Source organism: Ambystoma mexicanum, chromosome 10, assembly GCF_040938575.1.
Source record: "Ambystoma mexicanum isolate Mex_15411 chromosome 10, UKY_AmexF1_1, whole genome shotgun sequence".
Taxonomy (NCBI): Eukaryota; Metazoa; Chordata; class Amphibia; order Caudata; family Ambystomatidae; genus Ambystoma; species Ambystoma mexicanum.
In genome coordinates, this window is record NC_090932.1 from 1,077,480,641 (window position 1) to 1,077,495,275 (window position 14,635).

Sequence of the window (14,635 nt, forward strand, 5' to 3'; positions counted from 1 at the left end):
CAATGTTCGATGCGATCACTTCCCTTGGAGGTTAGGGCCACATAATTACCCCAAATGTGTATTTAGCAAAACTCACCATATACCTTGATTTCTCAGAAGATATAATCGATGTATGCTTCTGAAGGAGAATGTAGTTACGAGTCTGCAGCGTCATTCACAGAGTCATTCAATCCTCCACGTTGAAAACTGACTGTTTTGTACCTTCCAAGGTCCCGAGTTCAGATATATCTCTAAAACAGAAGAACAATTGGGAGGAATCTTGTAGGACTTGCAGGTATCTAAAGCAGGCCCAGCTTAATAAACAGATTGGCTGGTGACTTCAGTCATACAGATGCTCCAAACATTTTCAGCAGTGGTGATGTTGTTATGGTTTCCCCGAAGTGAGCCACCATCTTCTTTTTACTGCTCAGGGGGTTATTGCAACGCGGCTGCTGTCCCACCAGACTTGTGTTGTGATGATGATGAACAGGGCACTAATCCCCACTCTGGAGCAGCTGACGCAGAAGGCCCAGGTAAGACAATTCGGTGTCAAAAGCGTTGCTTTCTTTTTTAATTATAAGTCATATTGCCACCATTAGCCAAACTCAACATTGTATATCCTTCAATCCAAAACAATAGCCCACAAAGAGCTTCTCTCATGCTTAGGGCATTCTTGCACTTCTGAAGTCTGACTCCATACAAGGCTGACTCAGCTATTCATCCTTCTATGGTAGATACATTGAGTACCATTAAACCGGGTCACACTAAGATCTATCATTACAGCATGTAGACGCAAATGGACTCTGGCATGAATGGAATGAGAGGAAATACTGCAAAAGTCGTCATTACGCACTTTTCCATTTTCTAAGTTAACCTCTTAAGTGCCAGGCTATCATTGAAGTCTATGTAAAAAGGACGAGTATACTCGTTTCTTGTTTATGTAGCAAGAACTGCACACCTTAGACTTGCGGTAAACTCTCCTAATATGCATAACATCACCTCTTTACCACTGTAAACTTGGGACAACTGGACTGTTAAGTAGGAGGAGAAGGCTGAGGATAAAAACATGGGAAGGCAGGGAAACTAGGGAGAGTCTGCTTGCCAGTGCTCCGGAAGATCATCCAAAACTCGGTGGCAATATTTATGCAGCTGCTGTTTCATGTGTTTGTTGATACATTGTTAAAGAAACTCCATTTTGAAGACCCCATCTTGCACACAAAGGGTAGCCCTTTGCTGAAACTAAGGAGCTTAACTATGGGCCTCATTGCAAGTTTTGTGGTATTCCAGCAGTAAATCCAGCAGAATACCTCCAAATGGAATTACTGTTACTACCACTTGGTCTGACGGATTTCCTGCCAGCTAACAAGTGGTGGTAGGCAGTGTTAGGCCCATTTTGGAGGAATTATCGCTGGGAGTAAATTTGACGATTTTGCTAATTTTCAGTGGTAAAGTGGCAAAGGTACCCCCAGCTTTTGCTGGAGGTGAATCCTCTGAGTCACTGCCTAACTTGTAGTATGATGGTGCAGTAATGCTGCAGTAACAGAGTAACCACTCCGTTACTGCCGATATTTACCACACCGTCATACTCATAATGTGCCCGGGAACAGCATCTACTCGAGGTGTGTAAAGTATATATGATATACCTCTACATATCACTCTGTGTCATTGTGCATAGAGCTTACTAGATCCACGTGCATTCATAATCATAGGGCTGTAAATAAGAGGTGAAACTTTTAATCATCTGAATGACACTCATTTCATTATCCCGAAATGGAGGAATAGCTGGGTCAGACCTTCTAGGATTCATAAATAAGAGCTGCGTGTTGCGCACACATGCATGGAGGAGGGGCAAATACTCGGTGAACTAGGTAACTTGCTTTCAAGTGCTTTGAAAGCCAAACTGCTGGTATAGTGGGCAAGGAATGATGTGATTAATCGAATTTACCCCATTAGGAATGAAGACATTTTTCAATTGTGTACATTTTATTTTAGATCCCTCCTGGGCCACAGCTGAGCTACTCTCTCATGCACACATTGGTGAAAGATGTCGCACAGTTCGGAAAACAAGTGGAGCAGTTATGCGCTGGCGTCCCCACCCGTTATGCAGAGGAGACGGACAGTAAGTGAACTTAGCTATTTATTATTGCCCGGAAAAGAAGAAGGCCCTCAGCTCATATATGCCGCTCTAGCTCTTTGCCGGGCGTTTTCAGCCCAGATTCATGGCACAAGTGATGAAGGATTATATTTGTACAGCTATGCCCATACTGGTGTCTTCAGGTGACATCAGGTAGAAGAAAACCATACAGGAACAGAAACCCCTGCAGCAGCTGCCCTGCAGGTCCATCCAGCAACTGACACCCTCGGGAGGCCCCACCCTGTCCAGTCCAAGTGATTTAACCAAATTCCATATGTGAACTTGTAGCACGGGACCCCCCCCCCCGCTGTTGAAACGCCACCCCCTGGAGACTGACACAAGTTATAACCACTTCCCATGACCTTTGCAACACATCTCCCCCTTTGCCATTCTTATGTAAACTCTATCACATCCAAGTTCTAGTAGGTAACAGTTGGCAATGACTAATGGTAAACTTTCAGCACTCCGCTGAGGTCCTTCTCTGTATGCACAGCACCTTAATACACGTTTGTCCACATGCACTGGATATCTGAACAGTCTGTCGCTCTTGTGTATGATCGCAGGATCACTCATCCTCACTTAGACACCAGCATCAAGCTCCCACTTCAGAAACATTTCTTGTTGTCATAGTGCGTTTAGAGTGGAATGACACCACTTCTACTCTCTCTCACACCACCTGTTCGTCCACACTCTCCCTGCTTGTGTGGCTCAACCAAAGGGGATTACACGAGTATTGCCTTTCCTTCCCCTCATCATCTCGAAGGGGACCAGACCCATGATGCCATGGAGAGAGAAGCTCAGCGCACACATCATCTCTACAACTGCCTCCTTCATACTTTCACCAGCATGAAACATCTACTAACTCTTTCCACAGCCCCATTTGTCTGAGGGTGATAGAGAAAGTTCTCCTTGTGTCGGATTCCATATCAAACCCAAAATTCATAAATCTTTTTTTCTCACGCACTGGGGATCCTTATCCAGTACAACCTTCCACCTCATTTGCAAAAGCATCAGTCCCTAGGCTCTCACTGTCACACTCTTCATCCTGTGGCATCTTTCCAATCACATTTAATGTCAACACATTGTTCCCTCCCTTTGCACTTGTGTAGGGGAGGGTCATCTTTTAATCACAGTTCTTCCCTAATTATCTTGTTGGCGCATATCACCATGAACTAGTCTCTGATGGGCTCATTGATTTTTTCCCCAAAGTGGCAGGATGATGGCAGGTGCCTTCAGGCAGTGATACAATACTCTGCATATTTGTTCTTTCCTTTACCACAGATGGCAAAGTGATACATTTCCACATGCTGCCAGTATTAGGATTGGAGTGGTTGTTTAAGTTCTTAAAGCTAGATAAGTGTCTCCAAGATTCTCTGACCCTGTAACTGAGACAGCGCTTTAGTAAAGAAACGTCACTGTCCACATTGAATCTGGTGCCGCATGTTACCATGACATTGTGGGGACGTCTTTCCTCCACTGTGCCCATTTCACTTTAGGGGGGGTCTGGTGAGGATCAAACAGCTCGGAACACAGAACACTCTGCATGTTGAGTGCAGAGGGAAAACATTTGTAAAATGAGTCCATACAATGTAACAGATGGAGAACTCATGATTTCTGGCAAGCTCATTCTACCTCCAACACCCATATGCCCCGGGCTCTTCGTCCACAAACACCTCACCACAGCTGCCCGTGTTGCTCTTTACTGAATTGAATGCAATACTGTTCCGGTGTCTGGCTATCCTCTAGCCACGCTACGTCATCACCCGCAGCCCCAGACCACCAAAGACGCCCCTGCCCAAAAGCGCCAAGAGCAGAGACACATCCGCACGTGAGACTCCCTAGTGGAAAGCCCAACCACAAGAGCTAAGCCACGAGTCGGAATGCGTGGCAGGCCTGTAGTGAGGTGCGTGAAAGACCGCGTGCAGGCAGCTTACATCCAGAACCCGCAGTCCGAATTAAGTGCGGGTAGAAATGATCGTTGGGACGGGCAGTGGTGTCCGCCGGCAGCCATATCATTGGGTGCACAAATAAATACGCACCGGCAAAGATAAGCGTTTTTGTGTTTGCTATCGTTTATTGACAGATATAGACATTAATGCAGTAAATACTTGGGCCCTGCATATTCGGTAATGTAATAGACCACTTCAATCAGAAAGAAATATTGTGTTTCGAACCCTTTCAGAATGGTAAATAGTGTTGAATACCAGCGGAATCCTGCATTTATGGTTACACATTCAATGGAGCTTGTTTTTCTGAGGCATGACGTACACCAATGTGTCAAAGTCATGCCTAAAGCTCCTAAGAATGTATGTTACACTTTATCCTCCCTTCATTTTCACTCATTTGAATGTCAGAGAGGAGACATAGATTGTGTGTCGTGTGTGCTATCACATTTCTGTTTTTCCATTGTGCAGCAGCAAAGCGAAACTATACAAAAAATACATGTATAGCCTAACCACCAAGCAGGGCCCTCACTGGAGGCAGGGCCATGCTGCCTTGACTTCCGGGGCTCATTGAAACAAACCCGAGTTTAACTGAGCAACAGCCGGCCCTGGCAATATTTTCCCAGGTGGGTAGTGCTAGCGCAATTATGTATATATTCTCAAATGTTTGAATGCCATGAATCCGAACATGAAAGCATCTTTTCTAAGATTATTGCTAGGATAATCAGTAGCTGCGTTTTGAGTTCAGGATGCAAATGTTGGATGCAGGAGAAGTCAGAAGTCCAAGCTCAGCTGGATTTCTGATAGGCCTCAGGGTGCACGATTGCGCGGGGAATCATTCCTGGCATGTAGTCCTACCGTCAGCGTCCACACTTAAGGCCGTTTTCGCAGTCATTGGTTTTCTCCGCTATCTTCCTTAGGCATGACAGTGGAAGGAGTGGCATTGCTGCTGGGAGATTGTGTGTGGGTGTCCCATGTTGGCACATGTATTGGCAGGGTCGCTTTGTTTGCGGTCATTCCATGTGCCTTCTTTTCCTTTTTGCAGTGACTCCATTTGCTGCCTGCGAGTACATCGTCAACATCTTGGGGATCACGATCTGTACATCCGTCATCATCTGCTAGGACTATGCTGTTGCTAACCACAACTCCTGAAGGCATGAATGAAAAAATAGAAAGTACATTTTCTAGAGCTTTATTAAGTAACTTTAATAAGCTTTTCAACTAATGTCACTTGAGTGAACAGTGTTGGTTTTGGATGGGCCTCCCATCTTCTGTGGCCAATGAGCATGTTATGAAGTTGCTCCACAAACAGAGATCCTCCCAACATTAAAGTGCAGATTTCTGGACTTCATCCAGATCAGCATTTGCCTTGTCTGATTTCCAATTATTTTCGTTTGCCTACACATGCTCTGTTTCCTAAGTGGATTCCGTGTTTATAATAAACAGATTTATGTATTTGGAAATAGTTCTGAAACGGTGAATATGAAAATGCAAATGTTTGCCTGCAATTTATCGGAGCACCTACTTTTTCATAAACAGTGGCACTGTGGGGGTAGTGTTGTGGGGGCATGAGGGTGATCCCTCATTATACAAAAGAAAGCTGGTAGAATTCTGGTCGAACAAAAGTGCACAACCAAAATTAAGATTTTAAAAAAGTATTTCAAAAGATGTAGAACATCAGATCTGCTGATGCAATGCTTTTGTAGTCTCCTAAATCCAGGGACCGACTGGGCTGCACGGGGACTAGGTAAGAGAGCTATATTTATCTAAACCTTATTATTCACTCTTTTCAATATATTGATTTTCGAAAAGGAACAATGTAAGAACAAAGACTTTGGGCCTCCAGATGAACATCAGAAAGCATTTTGTGCGTCTAAAAACATGTTTAGGTACTGCACTGCTATGAAAGGCGTACCCTGCAGACAGTGGTCGAACAGCTCCACTACTTTTTGCAACCATCTTCACCATTCCGGAACTGTTCTTTATGAAGTTAAAGCACACTTCTCCAGTTTACCACCGGATATCAGTTACAGCTAAATTGAAATCTATTTCAACTCAATTGGCTGTCAACCAGCATGACTGCAACCCTTGAAAAATGTGTTGGACCTTGCTTCTTTCCTTCTTGCTCCGTCCCCTGCCAGAGTCCCATTTCCACTACTTTTTTGGTACACTTCTTTCACTGCCTGCAGAGTGTGCCTTTTGCACGGCAATTTCACCAAAATGCCTGGGGTAGCGGAAGCGAAATCCCACGACCTTGAACTCTGATGACATCACAGGAAGTGATGACATTCGACTACTCCCCGAAGTGCCATCACGGGAAGCGATGGAACATGACCACCGTTCATCCCTTAACAAAACAGGAAGTGGAATCACATAGCATTGGTCCTAAGTACACTATGGAAAATATGGTTACAATATCACTAATGTCATATACATTTCATACAAGAATGAGGCACCATATGTATGGTTAATATCACTGTGTATAGGCCCATATTACCAAATTTCTGTGAATGCAAGCAGACGTCCAATTCAATGATAATGATGTGTTATTATATAGCACTTACGCTTAAGCGCTTTATATGGAGCAAATATACATACAATATCACCCAACCTGTGTTGGTATTCATCTATCGGGAACTGTCCAAAATGACAGAGCTTAAAAGCCTGAATGCGTGATTTGGCCGAATTTCAGCCGTTTGAAAATTCTGAGCGGCTGAAAAATTCGACAAATCACACATTTGGTGCTCGGGGCTGCGGGGGTGTCCCCTGCACCCTTGCTCACTATATTGTGATTAGGGTTTGCAGAGTTGTCCCACACAGCCATCCCGAAAAAAGCCATTTTAACAAAACGGCTGAGAGGCTGCAGGGGTGTCCGCCACAGCCATCACAAAAAAAAAAAAAAAAAAAAAAGGACCCTGCGGTACCAGTTCCCAATCACGGAAGTGAAAGGGAACAAGCGTTGCAGGGACACAAGGCAAATTGGGGTCTGGCGGGGGTGTGGGTGGGGGTGTGGTGAGGGTGTGGGTGATTGCAGGGGCCAAGTTGTAAATGTTTAGGGGTGAAAAGACAGAAGATCATTTTGGAAAAATTATCTTCTGTGTTTTCTCCCTCGAACATTCGGATCACCGGCTTTCAACCCTGATCTATTTATCAACCTCAGAAGGATGAAAGGCTGTGTTGGCCTTTCTGGGATTCAAACCTAAAACCTGCAGATCACACACACATTTCAGCAGCGAGTGCTCAACCCACTGAGCAATCTTTCTTACTTGAGCTGTCTTACCGGCTATAGTAAAATGAGCAATTACATGTCTGAATGTTCTCAAAGTCAGAAAGCAAATTGCACTCTGTGGTAGATACCATTACACTGGTACCTGAGAATTAACATCAGGCCAGTTCAGTGCAGGTCTGGTCCAAAGTTGCCCACATGTCAAGCCTGCGTGGATCTACTTTTCACGCTTCAGAGATTGGCAAAATACATACATGGGAGGGTTCATAACACATATTAAAGAATTTAGATTCTTACATCCACTAATTGCATTCTCTACACAGGCACACACCCACCCACCTAGAACATTCAAAAACACACATGACATCACTTCTCATTCACCCACCAGTCACTCACACCTTCTCTTACATCCACTCATTTCCTTGTCTACACAGGCACACACCCACCCAGAACATTCAAAAACACACATTACCTCACATTTCATTCACCCACCAGTCACTTGCACCTTCTCTTACATCCACTCATCACATTCTCTACACAGGAACACACCCACCCAGAACATTCAAAAACACACATTACCTCACATTACATTCACCCACCAGTCACTCGCACCTCCTCTTACATCCACTCATTGCATTCTCTACACAAGCATACACCGACCCACCCAGAACACTCAAAAACACACATCACATCACTTCCTATTCACCTACCAGTCACTCACGCCTTCTCTTACATCCACTCATTGCATTCTCTACAAAGGCACACACCCACCCAGAACATTCAAAAACTCACATCACTTCTCATTCACCCACCAGTCACTCATACCTTCTCTTACATCCACTCATTGCATTCTTTACACAGGCACACACCCACCCACTCGAACATTCAAAAACATGCATCACATCCCTTCTCATTCCCCCACCATTCACATATATACATCTGACACGCACTTCACACATGTAAAATACACATCATATTACAAATACAAAAAAAGCCTTCTTGCCTTTTTCTTACAGCTTCAGTCCGTCCTTCCAGGCCCCTCTGCTCCTCCATGCTGCTCACAAACAGGAACCAGGAAGCTGTGAGAGCTTCCTGGTTCCTTTATGTGAGCTGCAAGGAAGCCGAGGGAGAAGGGGTAGGAGCTGAACGTGACATGTGCCACATGTCACGGTCAGCTCCAACCCCTACTGAGTGCCTCCTCAGCCCAGCCTTCACCCTGATGGGTGAGGACTGGGCTGGGGACCCACCAGACCTGGTGTGGCGGGTCCCCCCATACCACAGGAGGGCCCACTACACCAGGAGCACCCGTTTTATTTTGAGAAACATTTTTTTTTCTCCATTTTTTATTATTTTCAGTTGGGGTCGCAAGGGAGTCTCAGGGGTTGCAACTGTGGCCCCCAGCAGCCACACGTGTGACCCCCTGGCGACCCCCAAATGACACCCCTGGTGTGCGTTGTACTTTTACCCTTAAAAGAGAGAGAGAGAGACAGAGAGCGCGTGGGAGAGAGGAGAAAGAAGGAGGTGGTGTCTGCTAAGAAAGGGTTAAAAGCAGGAGCCTAGGGCACATTCAATTGGGTGGATCCCCTTCGGAGGTAGTAATAGCAGAGAAGAAGGCTGTAGGATTTTGATACAAAAGTAGACATGAATAGTTGTTTGGAAGGAAGGAGGAGGAGGTTGTAACAACAACAGTGGGAAAGATAGGGAGGCCAGACAGAATACAGACCCTGAAGGAAAAGAAAGGGCAGTGAGGAATGAGGTAGAACTCTGATGCCAGTAGCAGTAAGTCTAGATCCCAGGCTCTAGGAGTGACGCAGAACCCATCACACCTGAGCGAGATAGTGGTACAGAAGTGGTAGCAGGAATGCAGAAAAGAGCAAAGAGCATGAGAGAGAGTAAGGGAAGCAAGGACCTACTCAGTCAGAAGAAAGGTTCTGGCAGGCCAGTGTGATACTATGCAGGACCAGAGGGAGGGAGGAGGAATAAGATGAGGCCAGGGCAATTACTGCAAGCTTTGAGAAGCAGGGAAGTCTAGGGTACATTCAGCTGATCCTAGTAACCCCTTTGTTGCTTGCCTGGGTCCAAAATACCTTCAACTTGGGGCTGTATCTGTAACCCTACAGTAGAAAAGACATATGGAAGCTTGCTATAGAGCAATATATAATGCCGCTATTACGGCCATAATTGGAAAATGGATGCCTGCTCGTGTCAAGATTCAATTCAGCTACCTCAGAAACAGATCAGGGTTGAAGAAGACAGGAGACGCTGGAAGAACAGCTTTGTGTGCAAAACAAAGAGGAATCTATGTTGGCTTAGGATCAAGGATGCTATTTTTAAGGAATAGCTACAAAGCAAGAATGGAGGCAGACGAATAAGCCATGGACGAGACATATTTCTATAAGATTAAAACAGAAGAAAAAATCTGCAGGAGCCAAGTATTGGACAATTAAAAGTGTATGACGTCTATACAAGATGGTGTGAGCAAGTCTCCAGAGGCCAAAATGAACAATAACACCCAGCACAATTAAATCAAATAGAGGACAAAATTGACAAATATGTGTTCTCTTCGCATGTGACGCATAAACCGAAAACAAAGGTTATTCTTTAAGCCTCAGTTGAAGATAGTGATGTGCTTACACTGCCTTCAATGTCCCAGAACAGAGAGCAGGCTACAAGGTAACTACAGACAGGAAACGTTGGCTCATGGCCAAACTTATGAGAGATGATGGACTAATTGGGAAAGTGTGGAGTAATCTGATGTGATTCAAGCACCTGGGTTTTGTTTTGCTTAAATGATGCTAGCCGAGCCGAAAGTACAAGACTGGGTGAGAATGTCAACCAATCAGTGGGTCTGTGGGGCAACCTGCTTTACAATGTTGCATAGACCAATACGCTGCCATTTTGTTTGCTATAATCAGTATTACACATATTCAGAGGTAGTTCGAGGCGTGCCTCACAGATGAGAGACAGCCAATGGTGTCTAAGCTCTATGTATTCTCTAAGTAGATATGTTCCTCTAACCAATCCCTCCCGCTAATAGGTTTTACATTTTGCTGCATAGGATGACATCATAAATGATGCATATTGGGGTATAAGACCTCTGTGTAATCTAGTTTGCTGGTGAGTGTGGAAGCATCAGTCCGATAATTGCCAGTTGACCATGCTTTATTAAATTGAGAATAAAGTAGTACTTTGCCATATTCTTTGAGTCTGTCCAGTTATTTGGTCTGAGATCTTTATTGGTAATTCCATCTGGCACAAGAAAGGCTTCAAGGTGCAAGAGCACAACCCTTCTAGAACAGAACAGGGGCAAGGGTAAATGAACTCCTAAACACAAAATGCCAGAGAGAGGAGGTAAAAGAGCCTCCTGAGAATTTAAAGGACTTTGAACTTCTGGATCCTTCTCTCCCCTCTAATTTCAGGCCCATTAGCTTTCCTTCCCTATCCCTCCAAGCTTTTTGAGTGAATTGTCTTTTCTCAAGGCTCTACCTATCTTAATCTTCACTCTCTCTTTCGTTGCTTCCAATCTAGCTTTTCCTCTTGTCAGACTACTGATATTACACTCCTTTCTGTTTCCAACTCACTTCTGTCGGATCGTTATGCCAAACATTCTTTTCTCCTGGTACTTCTAGATCTCTCTGCAGCCTTTGATACTGTCAACCACTCTCTTCTAATTGCATCACTTGCTTTTCTTGGTTTCAAAACCAATGCCTTTGGCTGGTGCTGCTCCTTTCTCTGCAATCATACTTTTTCTGTCTCTTGCACTGGAGACATTTCCTCTACATATAGCCTTCAACATGGTATACCTCAGCGTTCTGTCTTGGGCCCCTTCTCTTTTCCTTGTTTACTATCCCACTTGCTTTTATTTTCAGCTTGTTCTGTCTATCCCATCACTATGACATTGGTGACACACAACCTTTTCTTTCTTTCTTCTCTTTCACACCTGCTATTCCTAAGACTAACTCTTCCTGCCTCCTTGCCATTCAGTCCTCGATGTCTAACTATTTCCTTTTTCTTAACTCTTCCAAGACTGGGGTTCTCTTTTTCCCTTCTTCCCACGTTCCTCCTTCTCTCCCTCCCGTTTTCACTTCTTTGCCTCCTAACTCCCTACCTAGGTCACCCTCTGCTATCAATATTTGTGTGTACATTGATTCTTCCCTTGACATTTCTGCTCACATCTCTGTACTTTCTCGTTCATGTCGATTTCATCTTTTCCACCTCTGGAATGCTAGACATTTTCTCTCTTTTTCTGCTACAAAACTACTTGTCTCCTCTCTTGTTTTTTCTCGCCTCTTCTACTGCTCCACTCTTCTTCTTGGCCTCCCGACTTCCTGTCTTGCTCCTCTCCGCTCCATCTACAACTCTTATATCCGCCTTCTCTTCCCCTTCTCGGGAATCTAAGTATCCTGCTCTCGATTCACTTCACTGGCTTCCTTTACACTCTTGCCAGCTCTTCAAATTCCCTTGTATTGTCTTTAAATCCCTTCACAATCTTGCTCCTCTGTATCTTTCCTCACTCATTTCTTTAAACTCTTCCTTTTGCTAGCTTCACTCCAAATCTCTATTCCTCCTCACTGTGCCTCGTCTTACCTGTGCCTCATCTCGATTTCGCTCTTTTCCTTTATTTGGACCTCTCCATTGGAACACACTTCTCTTTTCTCTCTGTTTTCTCTTGTCCTACTACTTGTTCCTCTCTCGCCCCAAATACTACCTTCTTTTGTCATAACATTCTTTCTTTTAAGTTGTGTCATTATCATTTATTTTGTGCCGTAATTACTTTGTGAAGTGTCTTGACGTAAAGTGCTATATAAATGCTATATAAATGCAAATAAAACACAAAACAAAAATTGAAATTGTGTTGTAAAAATCTGAAGGCCTGACTGAGTGCAGCTATTCTTTGGGACAAAACAACTGTTGTACCCTATGTGTGGATAAGAACTTACACTCCTTGGTTTTGAAATTCTTCTTGATCCCAGTGGCCCCACACGACAGTCCTCAGACCAATATATCCAACTACACCTAGCGCAAGAAGCACCAACACGTTTACAAACAATTTAAATGTTATGAAAATAGCTGGCATGTAGAGAAAGGAGTAACCCTCTTTGCCACCCCCTTCTTTGGCCATACCCCAAGCATTTAAGAGTGGAAGGATTCTGTCTTGTAAGTCTGCTTCTGTGGGCAGAGCCTGGGCTCTGTCCCAGAAGATATCCGGGTGGAATACCCTCACCCTTCCTTGAGTGGTGAGGGGACTTCATTGCTCCTGAGAGGCAGAGCATGGGCTTAGCTCTCTGTTGGTTTTGCTGGTTAGTGCCACTTTGCTGTGGTGCATGTGTAATGGTTCTCGCTTTGTTTCTGGCATCTTATTTCAAGCCCACTGTCTTGTGATAACTGGTTTTCCCAATGGAATATGTTTCCACTGTCCTGTACCTGGGCTCATGCTGGTGTGTTCGAGGTAGAAGGCAAATGCCAACCCCACCACCCACAATCATCAGCACTCCACAGGGCCCTTATATGACCTCCATAGTTATGTTTACGGGCAGGGTGGGAACCTTACCACCCACGGAATCTTCACTGAACATCCTTTGCCCATGTAGATAAGGGACAACCGCCTTGATTCCTACACCGTACTCCGAGACACTATAAATGGACCACCAGCCCGGGGTGATGGCTTCAACTCATCTTCTCTGAAACCATTGAATATGTTGCCTGACTGAGGAGAGAACAACCAAACAATGCCCTCTCTAAAGACTCAGAAAATGTTAGACAGAGTTAAACTGAAGAAAGACATGGGTTCTGCAAAGGAAGTAGCAACCTGGATGGATTTCTCCAAACAAAAGGTGATCAATCCTTGAAGTGCTTACAGTGCGTCCCAGCTCTCAAAACAGACAAGCACCAGAGCATGGCAAGATTCATCCTAGTGTCCAGATGCAACAGGCCCCATGGGTCCAATGGCAGGTTTCTTATCTATAACCATGACATTAGGCCCAAAGCCTGCAAACTTTGGCCCTCCAGATGTTCTAGACTAAAACTTCCATCAGCCCGAGGAGCACTGTAAATGGTGAGAAGTCATGCGAGTTGGAACTCAAAACCTCTGAAGAGCCACATGTTGCAGACCCCTCCTCTGCAAAGTTATATGCATAAGTCTTTGCATTATTGCCTGAGTGCCGCTGCTTTGAATGTGATTTGTCACTGTTTTCTTTGAGATCACATCATTATCTCAAGTTAACTGAAGCATAAGATGTGATTTGTGCCTCTATGGCAACCAGTAGGGGATAAGAAGCAGACCCGGCCCCACAATTGTTCACTATGTGTCATTGTTTTTAATGTGTTGAATTAAGACCCTCTGTGTAGACCTTACAGTTGACCTCCAGTAGCATGATTGTTGTCATGCACGTGACAGTGTAATTGTAATGTCCCATTGTTCTATGGAATGATTCGAATGACCCTTGTTTGATAATGCCAGTATACATTTACAGACTGATTCATGGAATTATTTGCGTGAAAAACGCAGATTTGCGCGCCTTTCTGCCCGAAAATCCATGTTTGAAGTATGGGGATTTTCGGGCAGAAAGGCACGCACATTTGCGTTTTTCACGCAAATAATTCCACGAATCAGGCTGTTAATCTACTTTATAGGAGTGTTTACAATAGCCAACTATTTGAAACGGTACAACTCCTTTAATATGGGGTTACATTTGTTCCGATGGCTTATGAGTCTTGCTTTTACTTCTGGGCTATTATTGAACACAGTGATTTATAAATAAACCAACGGTGCCTTTTATCTGGATATTTTGTGTGATTGTGTCTATGGTGATGAGAAGTACAAAGCCTACTTGCCCTTCAGGAGTGAGGCCCTAAGCTACCGAGAAGCAGTACCCTCAGGAACCAACTGGACCTCAAACTGATCTCTTACAACTGGGTATCATCACATTTGATCGTTCAGAGGTCACCTGTGCCTCCTGAAGCAGGCCGAGAAGCTCCTTAGAGGTTTGGTGCTTCCATGTGTGCCTGCGTGTCAGTCATTCGTGCATCACAATGTTAGAATTCAATCATGCGGAAGCACTTCTTTCATGCGGTAGCTGACCTATCACACAGCACCGAATCCTTCCAATTTCATGTATTGCCCCCTATACAAGAGGATGCTGCAGAACCCCTGGAATAGGGGAAGGTATCTATAATGATGAAGTGGAGATTGATATATGTGTTCAGCCCTATATGAGAGGGTGCTGCAGTATTCCAGGTATAAGGCCCTGATCACGACTTTGGCGGTAACCCTTAAATCTGGCGGTAGCGCTATTACCGCCAGATTTAAGGGTCCGCCAAATCAGCTCTGAGTTGGGGGGAAATCCACCGAAA

The 14,635-nt window shown here is 44.5% G+C and overlaps 1 protein-coding gene across 1 annotated transcript in view; it reads left to right on the forward strand.

Moving 5' to 3' along the window:
* The window catches only part of LOC138493282 (gastrokine-1-like), a 49,044-nt gene extending 43,657 nt beyond the window's left edge, over nucleotides 1-5,387 (forward strand). Inside the window, exons 4-6 of the mRNA XM_069620389.1 lie at nucleotides 411-512; nucleotides 1,972-2,098; nucleotides 5,102-5,387. Coding sequence (XP_069476490.1) covers nucleotides 411-512; nucleotides 1,972-2,098; nucleotides 5,102-5,178 — 306 coding nt within the window. The 3' untranslated portion in view covers nucleotides 5,179-5,387. The remainder of the gene's footprint in view (nucleotides 1-410; nucleotides 513-1,971; nucleotides 2,099-5,101) is intronic.
* The last annotated feature ends 9,248 nt before the right edge of the window (nucleotides 5,388-14,635 follow it).